Genomic DNA, 13,414 nt, shown 5'->3' with positions numbered 1-13,414 from the left:
CGTAAATTACGTATTTTCACTCATAATCCACTTTGCTTACACCAAAGGTAGGATTAAAAAAAAACAACACTGAACAGCTAGACAAGTATGTACACTATGTTGTCTCTTTTTTTCAGTCCTGTTTTTGTTTTTTAATTTCAGCTTAGAGATATTTTCATATATATACTTAAAGATCTTCCTCCTTTTTATTTATTTATTAACAGTATAGCATGTTGTGTTGTGTGACTGTTCCATAGTTTAAGCAGCCTTTTATTGATGGGCAGTTGGGTGTTTCCATACTCTGGCTATTAAAACAGTGCTGCAGCAGCTAACTTTATACATATGCAGGTATATGGGCAGAGGGGCTTTGATTGTTAAAGGTGAGATTGTTGGATCCGTGGATAAATGCCTTTGTGGTAGGTAGATATGCTTGCGTTCCCTTCATAGGATAGCATTATTTTGCATTCCCACCAACAGTATGTGAAAATACATGTTTCTTCACAGCTATGCCAACAGAGTATGTTGTTAATCTTTTGATTTTTTTTTTTAATCAATCTGATAGATGAAAACTCAGATCTCAGTGTAGTGTTTAATTTGTATTGTGAGCAGTATGAGCATCCTTTTAAATGTTTAAGGGCTCTTTATTCTCTGAACTGTTGTGTTGTCCATTTTTCTTTTGAGTTGTTTATCTTTTTCTTCTCAATTTTTAAGAGATCTTTAAAAAAAAATAGAATTAGTCCTTCGTCTCTGATACAAGTTACAGTGTCTTTCAGACTTTGCTTGTGGTGGTTTTTTTTGCTGTGCAGCAGTTTTCTTTTGTTTTTATGAACTTGTATTTTGCAGTTTTTTAAGACTTTGGACTTTTGAGCTGTAGTTGGAAGGATCTTCCCCACGCCAGAGTTATAAAGGCAGTCACCCGTGTTTTATTCTAGTACTGCTGAGATTTTATTGTTTGTATTTGAATCATCCATGCTGCTTCTCTCTTACAGTTGTGATGTCTTTATTTGTGGTGTTTTGGGCTTCACTTTCGCATAATTTGCAATTTGTCTCTTTCCCCTAGCTTCACTAAAGATGCAGTCTGTATATGGGATGTTAGTTTATGGTACGAGCATTCATTCTTCTCGTCACTCTGTGTGATTTTTAGGAGAAGGGAAGGCTTGGGACTTGGTCATCACCATGCTTCTTTCAGAAGTGGAGCCTTCTAGATTTTAATTTTTACCTATACCAAACGTATTAATTTGGTTATTTACATTGGAAAAGGGAAGCTGCAGCCTATTCAGGTAAAGTTTCAAGATGTTAAATAGGAACAGCACAGTTGTTTTGCAATAGTAAAGTGTTTTTAAAACGAGCATGTAGGTTGTCTTATTCCCAGCTTTTAGGAAGGCAGGCCAAGACAAAGCAATACTTAGCATTTCTATGAAATCTCTGGATGCTGTAGGCTTGAGGGAGAGGTGATTTGCCCAACTTACTACCTTTGGCCGGATTTCTTATGTTTTTTATATTGTATTTAATTGACTGGCTGCTTTGAACATGTTGTCTTTCAGGGGCAGAGTATTTGAGGTAAAGATGGAGTTGAAAGGGGTGAAGGATAATCACCCCTTGGGGAGAGGACCTAGGAGTATGGGAAGCACTCCTTTGTCCAGTGCTCAGTCGCACTGGCTCGTCTTTCTTTAGGCTCTGTTAAAGTGCAGAGGAATGAGGCAGAGATTTTGCTGCTCAAGAGTATTTGCTATTGAATTTCATTGTAACTAGATCAATAACACATTGTTACTTGGGCCATCATGAAATAGCTTTGTTACAGTGACTACTACCTTATGGGTGTATTTCACAGAAATGGTTTATAATTGTTTATTGGAAAGCAAAGAGACTATTATTAGTGAGTAGAGAACTAAAGTTAGATTTGTATCCTCCCAGCACCTAACCCAGACTTGTAACATGTCAGGTGACCAGTAAAATTAACTCATGAGACCCAGTCCAGAATTAGGCAGAGGAATTCCAAAAGGTGCACTGAAATCGTCTCATGGTACTAGTACCACATTAAGTAAAGAGTGAAGATGCTTAGAGAATTTTTAAAGCATGAGAAGTAAAATTCAAACACAGCTCATGTTTCATTCAATATTGGGTTGGATGGTTTTAAATATCCTGTCTTTACCATTATGTATTTTTTTAAATCAGTATGTATATTAGTCTTGTGTACCTGCACTGTTTCTAACCATGATATCTTACTTAAGACTTAAATTTCTTAATATGTTGCTTAGTTATTAGTGTCGCTCATTACTGAAAGATACTAGTTGGAATTTTTTTCCAGCCTGACTCTGTTTATTTTCTATCAACAAGAAATTGTATTTATTGGATTGACTCTTCCTTATATTATTTGTGGTTATTGTTAAGAAAGTAATTACTGGTAGAATCTGAGGTTTTTGTTAATCTGTATACTCTATTGTCTGTTGTCTGATTTTTCTCAGCTGTTATTTTACTATTAGTGGCTTTTTGTAACTACTGGATATTGTAGTTATTAGTTATGTTCTTTATAATTATATTTCTGCCTGCCAGAATTGGTTGTTTAGGGTTAAAAATTAACTGGATGGTAGTGAAGTTGATTAGATCTAGTCACACAGACCTGGGTTCAGGACAGGGTTCTGCCTCTTCCTAGCTGTGTGACTCTGGGCAAGTTACTTGACCACTTAAACCCACTTTTCTCATCTGTTAATTGGGTGCAATAGTACTGTTATATAGAGGGCTTAAGAGTAAGTGGAATAATGCACTTAACCTTGTACCTGGTGCATTAAGTAAGCATTCAAAAAATTGTAGCTATTATGAACTTGTCTATCACAGGGCCTAATTGGAGTCTTATTAAAATATACTAAAGTTCATTGACTCTAAGAATCCAATGGTTATAAAACTATGCTATTATATACTACTAAAAAGAAATTTTAACATTAATTTTAACCCATATGTTAAAATGTTTTAAAATACTGATCTCACAACAGGTAAATAGATAAGTTACATTTTAAAAAAATTGTGGTAAAATACACATAACATAAAATCTACATCTTAGTCATTTTTAAGTGTATCATTAATGACATTCAGTCCAGTCACATTTGTGCAGCCACCACTTCTATCCACCTCCAGAACTCTTCCATCATCCCAAACTGAAACACTGTACCCATTAAGCAATCACTCCCCACTCCCACCAGTCCCTGGTAACCACCATTCTACTACAGTACGCATAAAAGTTAGTTACATTTTGATAGAAATTAACATAAGAGATTGGCAAGATCCTGTGACGATGTCCTACTTAGCAAGATGCTTGGAGAAGCAGGCACGGTGGCGAGGAAGGGACTTGGGAGCGTTGATGTGTTTGAGGCTGTGGGAGCACTGGGGGGACTAGGCTGGAATACAGAAGGGCTGGTGTATCTTCATGGTTCCATCTTTAACTGTTTAAATTATTTGGTTCGTTTGAATAAAATTTCCCGAAGCAGGTAAAAATGCAGATTAATTTCTTCCCAGTTATTTGGACTCAGTACTGTTTGTGGAGCAATTCATCTTTTCCCTACTAATTTAAAGGAAAGTTCACTGTAGAATTTCAGAATGTTCCTTCGTAAGACACACTGTCAAAGGAGAACAGTTCTCCCGTGCAATCTCTTGTGACACTGGAAGTTTAGAGGTAATGGAAAAGCTGAAAAGCAGACACAAAAATTCATTGTCGATAATCTTGGCTCTTTTTTCTATGTAAATAAGGCCTCTCAATTCTCTCCATAGGAAGAACTAAAGAGTTCTGTTTAACCCTTTTAATTTGATGCTAAATTTGTTTTACTCTAATGGCGCAGTTAACTCTCATTTAGTGGTACCAGTTAGGAGTGATATGAGCAGAAGGAAGTAAAATCAGTGCGCAGTGTGCCCATTTGCTTTAAGGCCTCGGAAAACCCAGTGGGGAACAGGGATGGAAGAAGCAGAGGCAAGGCGGCAGGCAGGGAGCTATTCCAGGGGTGCTCGCCGCGTGTCTGTTCTTACGGCTCTCTAGGAAATGTTTTGAGCTGCACTTGTGTGCCGCAAGCACTCTTGGTGATCAGCCCAGATTAGGTTTAACTTCTGCTTTTAGTGCCACTCACAAAGGCCACATCAAATTCCATAAATTTTTTTTTAATTAGCGTATTTTAATATTCTTCAGTTTCATCAACATTTGTAGAAAGGATGAGGGCCAAATAAATACTCTGATGGCATGGCCTTTTTTATTTCCTGTTTGAGAGACATGTTTGTTTCCCCTCCTTTTTCCTTTTAATCTCCGTCTCCCTGACACACCTGCTTCTGAACTCCATCCTCATCTCTCCTGCTGTGACAGTTCACTCGCGCTTCACGGTACCTAAGGCACTTTCAACTCTTATTTTCCACCAACTGTCAGTTGCAAAATAAGGTTGCTTTGTTTGGAAGGGAAAGGGTAGAATCCTTTCTGAATGTCTTCTTTCCCTTTGAAGCAGGAGCACTTCAGAGACAATTGAACTGCTTTTAGGTTTTTGTTACCACCCAGCTTTTTCTTCTGATAGATCCTGCCGTGAACACAGTTCTGTTGATAACATCGATTTGTTGCTATGGAAATAGTGGTAATGTCACCGATTCAGCCCAGTGACTTTACTTCAGGTTCACGCAGGAGAAATGGGCAAGGCTTTAGGGGAGAACCTCATTAAAACTGAAAGCCATCAATTATAAGCAGGTGAAAGGTAAATGGAGCCAACCTTTTAGGTAATGAAAACAAAAGTGAACCCCCAGCACTTTCGCTGCATGCAGTAAAGTGCCCCAGCATGAATTCTGACCCAGGAGAGTCTTTGACAAAAATCACAAATTTACACTTTCTCAGAATATTTCTTCTGCTTAAGTTTAAATCTCTTAATCCAAATTATTGGCACTAAAATGGTCTTTCCCTTTTGATCATCAGGACACGGACAGCAGCCAGTAGTTCCTCCTCCTGTCTCAGCAGCCAGTCCACCAACCAGCAGGCCCCAGCAACAGAATGGGAGCCCAGGAATGGGTAAGGCTGCCACCCAAGGACGCGTGCTGATTGTGTGCGGCGGGCTTTTGAGTGATGATTTGAAATTTAATCTGGGACTAAAGGGAGTTTTCACAATGCCGCACATGACAGTTGCTTCTTGCAAAGAATAATTCCAATTTTCATTGTAAAGTGTGTGATTGAAAAAAATGATTAAAGACAGTCTTTGAAAGATACTTAATATGCTTTTCTTTAAAAAAAAAAATCAAAATGATACACTATTCTCTGTTAATAATTTATCTGGTAGTTTCTCACTTAACATCCTCTTGACTATGTGAATTACATAACTTTTAAATTCTCGCCTTTTAACTCTCCAGGATCCACTTACTCATTTGGTTTGTCTTGCTCCAGGTTTCCCGTTTGGGGCTCTTGGGAGTATTTATCTTAGCTTGAAGACAGTATCATTTATGTTGGTCATAAGTCTTGCTTCTGTCTCGTGGATGAGAAATAGTTTCTTCTTTCTGACTTTCTCTTCAGCAGGTCCTGAGAGACTATAATGGAATCACTTTGTTTACTCTCTGGCCTCTCCTTTAGGAACCTCTTCGTGTGGGATGTCACCAGTGAAAATTATGATTTGTAGAATTTGGTTGGAATTTATTTTTAGAGTTTCTTTTTTCTGTCACAGCTTCACACACACTTCCTCCCTTCCCCTCCCCTCAATGATGAGTTTCTATTCCTCAGTGCTAAGGTTCTAAAAAAAAAAAAGCAGGGTTAAGACGTCACTAGCATTTCTATGAAACTTTCAGGAGGTATGTCTTTTTCCCCACTAGTCTTTGATGTTTTTATCTGCCTTGTAATAGCTATCTTCTAGCCATCTCCTTTTACAAGTGGATCTATTTATATATAGCTGTCAAATTATGTACTGTTGGAGGGAGACGAGGAAATAGATTATCTAAAATGGTAAGTACCCCCAAAATATTCACTTTCTTAGGCTGAAATACAAATAGTATGTTATTCTTCTCCCCACTCTCTGACCCCTGACAGATTTATCCTTGTGTCTGTCTTTGGCTTATATTGAGATCCATTTAAAAAAAAAAATCAGTTAACGGTCTCTAAACATGTAACTGGATGCCAAAAGGAAAAGGACTGGAAATGTATTGAGGGGGAATGGCCAGCATGCAGACTGGATGTGTATGTGTTTTTATAGTTGTGTATTGTATACCAGATCGATATTCTACACGTACACATAAGATGTTCTACAGAGAGCCTGTGCTTCCTCGACTTACCTTGAGGTAATTGTTACTGCTGTGTGTGTGAGTCGTCTCTTGACTCCCGAGTTAGAAAATTTTAAGATCTGGGACAGTTTATGTCTATTTTTTTACCGAATGCTACAAGTACCCAGAATAGTGTGGTGCTTGCTGTGGAAACTCAGTAAATAAATTCTGAATATGGAAGATACACATTTCTACCCGGATGCCATGTTGAAGAAATATTTTGGTATAGAAGATATGAAATCATTGGACTAAATTATTGCTTCTGAACTTGGAGGTTGAATCTTAATAGAAACAGCGTGCATATAAAGGCATTCATCTGCTTATAGGTGTTACATAATGACATATTCTTCCCAAGTGCAAGGCAGCTGCATAGGCTTGGAGGAAAAGGAGGCAAGAAGGGGCCGTGATAGCCAGTCCCCCCCACCCCTGTTCATCTTAAATGAAAGACTGATTCCTTGGCCTTTGCTCCCAATTAAACCCAATCCCATAAACTTCATTCTAGATGATCTGTTCCTGTAAGACCAGTTGAGAGCTGGGAGTTTTCTGGGGGTGTTTTGAGGAGATTTGTTTGTAATAGGTACTCTTCACCTCAGATGGTTCACCCACTGTGTCCCTTAATTCCCAGTCTTTCCTTCTTGCTCTTTCTCTTAGGCAACCAGTGGCTTGTCTTCACTTCTCAGTCAAGGTTATTTTCTTTCTCCAACCTATTATCTTGCCTACTGATAGAAAAGTTTAAAGATTCATCTCTGAAATAGCAGAGTCTGGATTCATTACCCTAATTATCTCAACCTCAGGATGTAAGTCAGCAGATACAGTCCTGAACATCTGTACACCCAGCCTTCATTTTAGACCTCACTCTAGTCTCCCGTTTCAGTCTGTGTTTGATTTCCAGATCTCTTGATTATTTAAAAGGAAAAACTAGGCTTCTCATTTTATATGATGTCACTAGTAGATTAAGAGTTCTTACAAAACTTACCATAAAATTTAAATAAAATAATGATTGTCCTTCTTTGTATTTGATTTTAAAGCTTCCACTGCATCTAAGGCTTTTGGTGCCTCAAAGACATTTGGAAAAGCTGGTGGTACCAGCCAAGTGAACAGCTCTGGGGGAACACAGGCCAAAGTGGTACCCATTGCCAGCCTCACCCCGTACCAATCCAAGTGAGTTATTTCATAGAATACATTTAGAAGGGACTTAGAAAGGAGTATAAGAGGTTGTTATGGGCTCTTGAGTTACTCATATGTGAACTTCAGGGTTACCATGCATAAAATAGGTTTCCTCTGTTTTTGTTTTTTTTTTCCAGAAGGGGATGAAATTGCAAATTGTGGCAACCTTTAACTATTTCATAATAAAATAATGGCAGAAAGAGCAATCAGCCATAGCTTATGGAATTTCATTCATTTTAAAAGAGTTTGAAAATTAAAAGATTTAATGTTTTAAGAGGGTGGCTCAGCTGTAAAGAATCCAACTGCCAATGCAGGAGACATGGACGTGGGTTCAGTCCCTGGGCCGGGAAGATCCCCTGGAGAAGGAAATGGCAACCCACTCCAGTATCCTTGCCTGGGAAATCTCATGGACAGAGGAGCCTGGCGAGCTACAGTCCATGCGGTTGTAGAGTCAGATACAATTTAGTGGCTAAACAACAACAACAGAGTTTTAAGAACCAGTTGATAGTCTTAAGAGTAAAAATAAATCTTTGTTCTAATGCAGAAGGCATTTCATCTTCTCATCAAATAAATAGATGACTTTCAGTCCAGAAATTATTACTACAATTTTGTTGGCTCAAAAGAATATGTGTGTACTGGAGCCTATTATACAGAATGAAGTAAGCCAGAAAGAAAAGCACCAATACAGTATACTACGCATATATATGAAATTTAGAAAGATGGTAATGATAACCCTGTATGTGAGACAGAAAAAGAGACACAGATGTATAGAACAGTCTTTTGGACTCTGGGAGAAGGCGAGGGTGGGATGATCTGAAAGAATAGCATTGAAACATGTATATTATCACATGTGAAACAGATCGGCAGTCCAGGTTTGATGCATGAGACAGGGTGCTCAGGGCCGGTGCACTGGGATGACCCAGAGGGATGGGATGGGGAGGGAGGTGGGAGGGGGGTTCAGGATGGGGAACACAAGTAAACCCATGGCTGATTCATGTCAGTTCATGGCAAAAACTACTACAATATTGTAAAGTAATTAGCCTCCAACTAAAATAAAAAAGAATATGTGTGTGTGTGTGTCAACCGTATTCCTATAAACTGAACAGATACTTCTTTTATATGATTTCTTTCCATTAAAAATTTTAGCAGTTGAAAATTAGTGCTCTTTTCAGAATTCTTTCAGATATCATTTACTTATTTATTCTTCAGTTGTTGGCAATGTGAGGAAGGGCTGTTCCCCTGTGAAGTGATGAGTAGGGTAACTAATGTGTCCAGGATGGGCACCAGGATTGGATATCAGACCTTGTGCCCCCCTCTCTCTAATGGCTTCTGTCTAAGATCATAATGCTTGAGAGTGTTTTCCTTTGGTGGCTTACCCAACACCATGTTCCATACCCTTGTGTTTACATTCCATGTGTGCTGGAAGTGAGACAGAAGTTTGACATCAGTTATATCAGTTCCTATAATTGAAAATAGCGGCAAAATATAATTGCTGGTATTACTGCATTTTCTAGCTTAGAACCTTTCATTAAGGGGATAGTGTTGCCTTGGTGATGCCTTTTGGAGAAGAGAAAGCGTTTATAAATTTACTTATTTGACAGGAGAATGAGTCAGTGTTAAATCACCTTGTGTGTTTTACTATTTGCTTATTCTATAAACTGTCAAACCTGGATGTCATCCTGGGGTTTTAATTAGCTGGATTAAAATACAGCTTCCCCTGGAAAATAGAATATGCATAAGGTAAGAAAGTCTCTAAGAAGATAATAGGGAGGGAACATTTCAGATCTTTCCCAAGTAAGACTCCTGACACTAAGATTATCTGTTTTTGATTTTTAGGTGGACTATCTGTGCTCGTGTCACCAACAAAAGTCAGATCCGTACCTGGAGCAACTCCCGAGGGGAAGGGAAGCTTTTCTCCATAGAACTGGTTGATGAGAGTGTGAGTATCTGTCAGGTGGGGAAAGAAGAGTCCTCAGCTCTGGGAAACAGAGGGCTCACCTCTGTGCAGGCCCATAAGGTGAGAAAGAACAGTAGGCCAAGAAGAAACATGCTTCTTGCTGCTGTTTTTCCTCTCTTGTAATCTTCTGATGCCATCTGTGGGCACAGGGTTCAGTCATAAGTAAAATCCTTGGTCTCAGACGGAAGCATTTATAGCAGTTGACACTAGTTTTCTAAATGTGAGTAGCCTCACGGGCAGGAGAAATCAGAGACGTTGTCTGACTTGCCAGGAGGCTTAGTCAAAGCCCCAAGAGGTGATGTCTCCTTGGGAGCCTCATGGAGCCCTGGGCCACAACAGAAGGCACGTGGCAGCCTGGACTAGTGATAAGTGGTTGGTTTTGCGAGACATGCTTTCTGGCAGCGCAGACTTCCTGTGCTTTATGTAAACGAAGCCAAACCACGATGGAGAGATGAGAAATCCAAGTAGTGGCATCTCAACAAGCGTCTTGTCATGCTATATTTCTGTCCATTCATTTTACTTATAATCCCTAGTATATACTTCAGGCATTCTTTTCAAACAGCTGTATATTTCCTATTTGTTCACACCTCTAAGAGGGCAGAAAAAAATTGTTTGTTTGTTTTTTTATTTGTTTCTGTTTTTTTTGAAGATGGGATAACACCGCCAATGACTGTGTCAGAATCCAAATTTTTTAAACCAAATTATTGGTCTCATCTGTCACTTGGCTAAAAATTCAGCTGTTAATTTAAGTTTCTTCTCCATCTGTAGCGTTTTGACTGACAGGAAAGTACAAGTGAAAATCCAATCACGAGCAACCTGAAAGTATGATTTATTTTAACATTTTTGGCAATGACTCTTGAGTATGAAGTAATTCCTTGATCGGTGCAAATGCGAGGGAAGCTGGTGAATCACGGCGGCCCAACACACTTCCCTGGGGGCTTCAGTAATGTCACTCACGTTCAAAATACATTTTTTAAGGTTTCTAACTTGAGGTTTAATGAGGCGCAGTAATGGGGATCGGCTAGTTAAACCTGGGTTGTTTCGCTGGAGTTAATAACGTGAATGTGTGACTGTGAACTGTGTGTCTTCTGTGTGACTGTGCTGCTGTTTCCAAGATGTCACCTTGACACCAGAGTGTCCCGTTTTTCACTGGTAAAACGAGCTCCATAGTTCTAACCTGCTCTCTCTCACACGCTTCTGCAGGGTGAAATCAGAGCGACTGCTTTCAATGAGCAAGCGGACAAGTTTTTCCCCCTTATTGACGTGAACAAGGTATGGCAGTGTGGCGTCTAGACCAGAAACGGCCAAGTGATGGGGTGGGCACTGCTCTCCAAAAGCAGTGTGATGGTGAAGGCTTTTGAGACCCGATTTGATGGCACATCCCACGTTCCACGGCTTGGCTTCTTTTGCAGGTCTATTATTTCTCTAAAGGCACCCTGAAGATCGCCAACAAACAGTTCACAGCCGTCAAAAACGACTACGAGATGACCTTCAACAACGAGACTTCTGTCATGCCCTGTGAAGACGGTCATCACTTACCCACAGTTCAGTTTGATTTCACAGGGATTGGCGACCTGGAGAGCAAATCTAAGGACTCGCTTGTAGGTAAGTCTGTGCGTGAGAACCAAGATTGGTCATCATTAGTCCGGCTTGCACCACACAAGGGGGTGGCATGAGACGAGTCCTTGCTGCTTCACTTTCGGTTGTGCTGTCACGAGAGCCTCGACCATCTTTTTAATTTTGTTTATTTATTTTTGGCTGTGCTGGATCTTTGTTGCTGTGCAGGCTTTTCTCTCATTGCAGAACGTGAGGGCTACTCTCTAGTTGCCATGTGTGGGCTTCTCATTGCATTGCAGGACTTCTCTCTCTGCAGAGCACGGGCCCTAGGGCATGCGGGCTTCAGTAGTCGGTGGCTCTCGGGGCTCTAGAGCACAGACTCTGTAGTTGTGGTGCACAGGCTCAGTTGCTCTGCAGCATGTAGGATCTTCCCAGACCAGGGATCGAACCCATGTCTCCTGCATTGGCAGACGAATTCTTTACCCTGAGCCACGAGGGAAGCCCTTGACCATTTCTTACTAAAATGCCGTGCTTGTGTCTTAGACATAATCGGGATCTGCAAGAACTACGAAGATGTCACAAAAATCATAGTGAAGTCTAACAACAGAGAAGTCTCGAAGAGAAATATCTATCTGATGGATATGTCAGGGAAAGTGGTGAACGCTACCCTGTGGGGAGACGATGTAAGTGCTCGCGTTGAGTGGCGGGAGTGTATGCAGAAAGGTGGGGACACAAAGCTTCCTGGGTGGTGGTCTTGCCTCTGGAGCTGTGGGGTGTTGGCCATGTTGGCCGAGTGGACCCTTCCTCGTGAACGTTTGGGCTCTCTGGGGAATATTTGAAAGCCTTTAGGATTTACTTCTGTGAGATTTGCTGTGATTTAGATTTTACGTAGTGAAATTTGCTCTTTTCTCTAACTCGGTTAGCTTTGCTGCATCTCTGAGCAGATTCTTGTGTGCGAGGTTACCTTGTATTGAGTCCATGTAGCGTTTATTGCATTCACTCTACATGGCTGTTTTCTTTGTTTTTTATAAAAAAACTTTCTGTGTGTCCTTCCTGCCATTGACACTTGTTTGTTTGTTGTTTCTGTTGTTATGCAGGCTGATAAATTTGATGGCTCTAGACAACCCGTGATGGCCATCAAAGGAGCCAGAGTTTCTGATTTTGGTGGACGGAGCCTCTCTGTCCTATCTTCAAGCACCATCATTGTGAACCCTGACATCCCAGAGGCCTATAAGCTTCGTGGATGGTAGGTTTTTTGGGGCTCAACACAGGGGCTATTTGAACTTGGGCTTGGAGAAGAACTGGTTCTTTTGGTTCCTATAATCAGCGTGTGATCTGTCTGCCAAGCAGAGGGCTCTGTTACTAAATGAAGCAGTTCCTATATTTCTTGGAGGCATTATGCCTTCTGAGAGGATGGCTCTAAAGCCCTTAAACTGACAAACCTGTAATCCCATGACAAACCTGGAGAGTCGCAGGGAGCAATTGGGACAGGAACGCTGCCCGCCGACCTTGATCCTGCGAAGCAGGTGAAGACGGGCTGTAGCAGCTTTGTGCTGGAGCTCCGTGAGAGGAGGTGTCTTTCATTTCACGGCTCAAAGCCGTGGGTCTCTGCGGGTGGAGGGGGTGGTGGCTAGGCGTCTTGTTCCGTCTAGACTCTGGTGCCGATCGCATCTTCTAGTGTGTATTCACCAGACTCTGATCGAGTGCAGTGGGCACAATGGGCTTTTGTGGGCAGTATGTTGTTATTCACAAAGCACTCGGGATGAGGAGAACCTACTAAAATCTCCTTGCTGTGTCTAGCTATTTAGGGTGTTAAAACTCTGCCTCAATAGAGCACTTCAAACTGAAACCTGGTATGCAAGCATTGATGTGGTCAGGGGAACAAAGCCCTGGAACTCACTTGAGCTTGCAAGCTACAGAGTGGGGGTAGGTGGGTGTTGATTTCCAACCATGTCCTAGGGTTTGAGTGACTAGAGAATTGCCTTGTATTACATACTCCCCTCTTTCATTTGAGCTTAATGTGAGCCAGTAGCACTACTATTTGAATAGTTTCATGACACATCTAAGGCTTCCCTGGTGGCTCAGTCGGTGAAGAATCTGCCTGCAATGCAGGAGACCTGGGTTTGATCCCTGGGTCTGGAAGATCCCCTGGAGAAGGGAATGGCTACCCACTCCAGTATTCTTGCCTGGAGAATCCCATGGGCAAGGAGCCTGGTGGGCTGCAGTCCATGGGGTCACAGAGAGATGGACACGACCGAGTGACCGACACACGTGACACATGTCCTGGCATGGCCATGTCGCTTAGGCCAGCCTTGTGCGTGTGGTCCGCGTGTTCCCTGTTCCGCTCTTCTGGTAGCTGGCTTTGCATTTTAGCGCAGGGCCCATCATCGACACGCGACCGGAAGGAACCACGGCTTCGGTTTGTCCTTGCCGCTTGATTTCCCGTCAGGCTCTGAGCACGACCGCAGCTTAATTGCCCACGTTAAGGTCTTCATC

General features: G+C 41.3%; 1 protein-coding gene across 1 annotated transcript in view; it reads left to right on the top strand.

Annotated features, from left to right (window-relative positions):
* The window catches only part of RPA1 (replication protein A1), a 45,157-nt gene that overhangs the window by 21,877 nt on the left and 9,866 nt on the right, over positions 1-13,414 (top strand). The window contains exons 6-12 of the mRNA XM_086355588.1: positions 4,913-5,005; positions 7,266-7,398; positions 9,241-9,343; positions 10,565-10,633; positions 10,774-10,966; positions 11,462-11,601; positions 12,016-12,164. Of these exons, the coding sequence (XP_086211714.1) occupies positions 4,913-5,005; positions 7,266-7,398; positions 9,241-9,343; positions 10,565-10,633; positions 10,774-10,966; positions 11,462-11,601; positions 12,016-12,164 (880 nt within the window). The remainder of the gene's footprint in view (positions 1-4,912; positions 5,006-7,265; positions 7,399-9,240; positions 9,344-10,564; positions 10,634-10,773; positions 10,967-11,461; positions 11,602-12,015; positions 12,165-13,414) is intronic.

The sequence above is a fragment of the Bos grunniens genome, chromosome 19, assembly GCF_055505025.1.
Source record: "Bos grunniens cultivar Pamir isolate PY7600 chromosome 19, Bosgru_T2T1.0, whole genome shotgun sequence".
NCBI lineage: Eukaryota > Metazoa > Chordata > Mammalia > Artiodactyla > Bovidae > Bos > Bos grunniens.
Note: the sequence above shows the minus strand (reverse complement) of the source record. Positions and strands in the feature narration are given on the sequence as shown.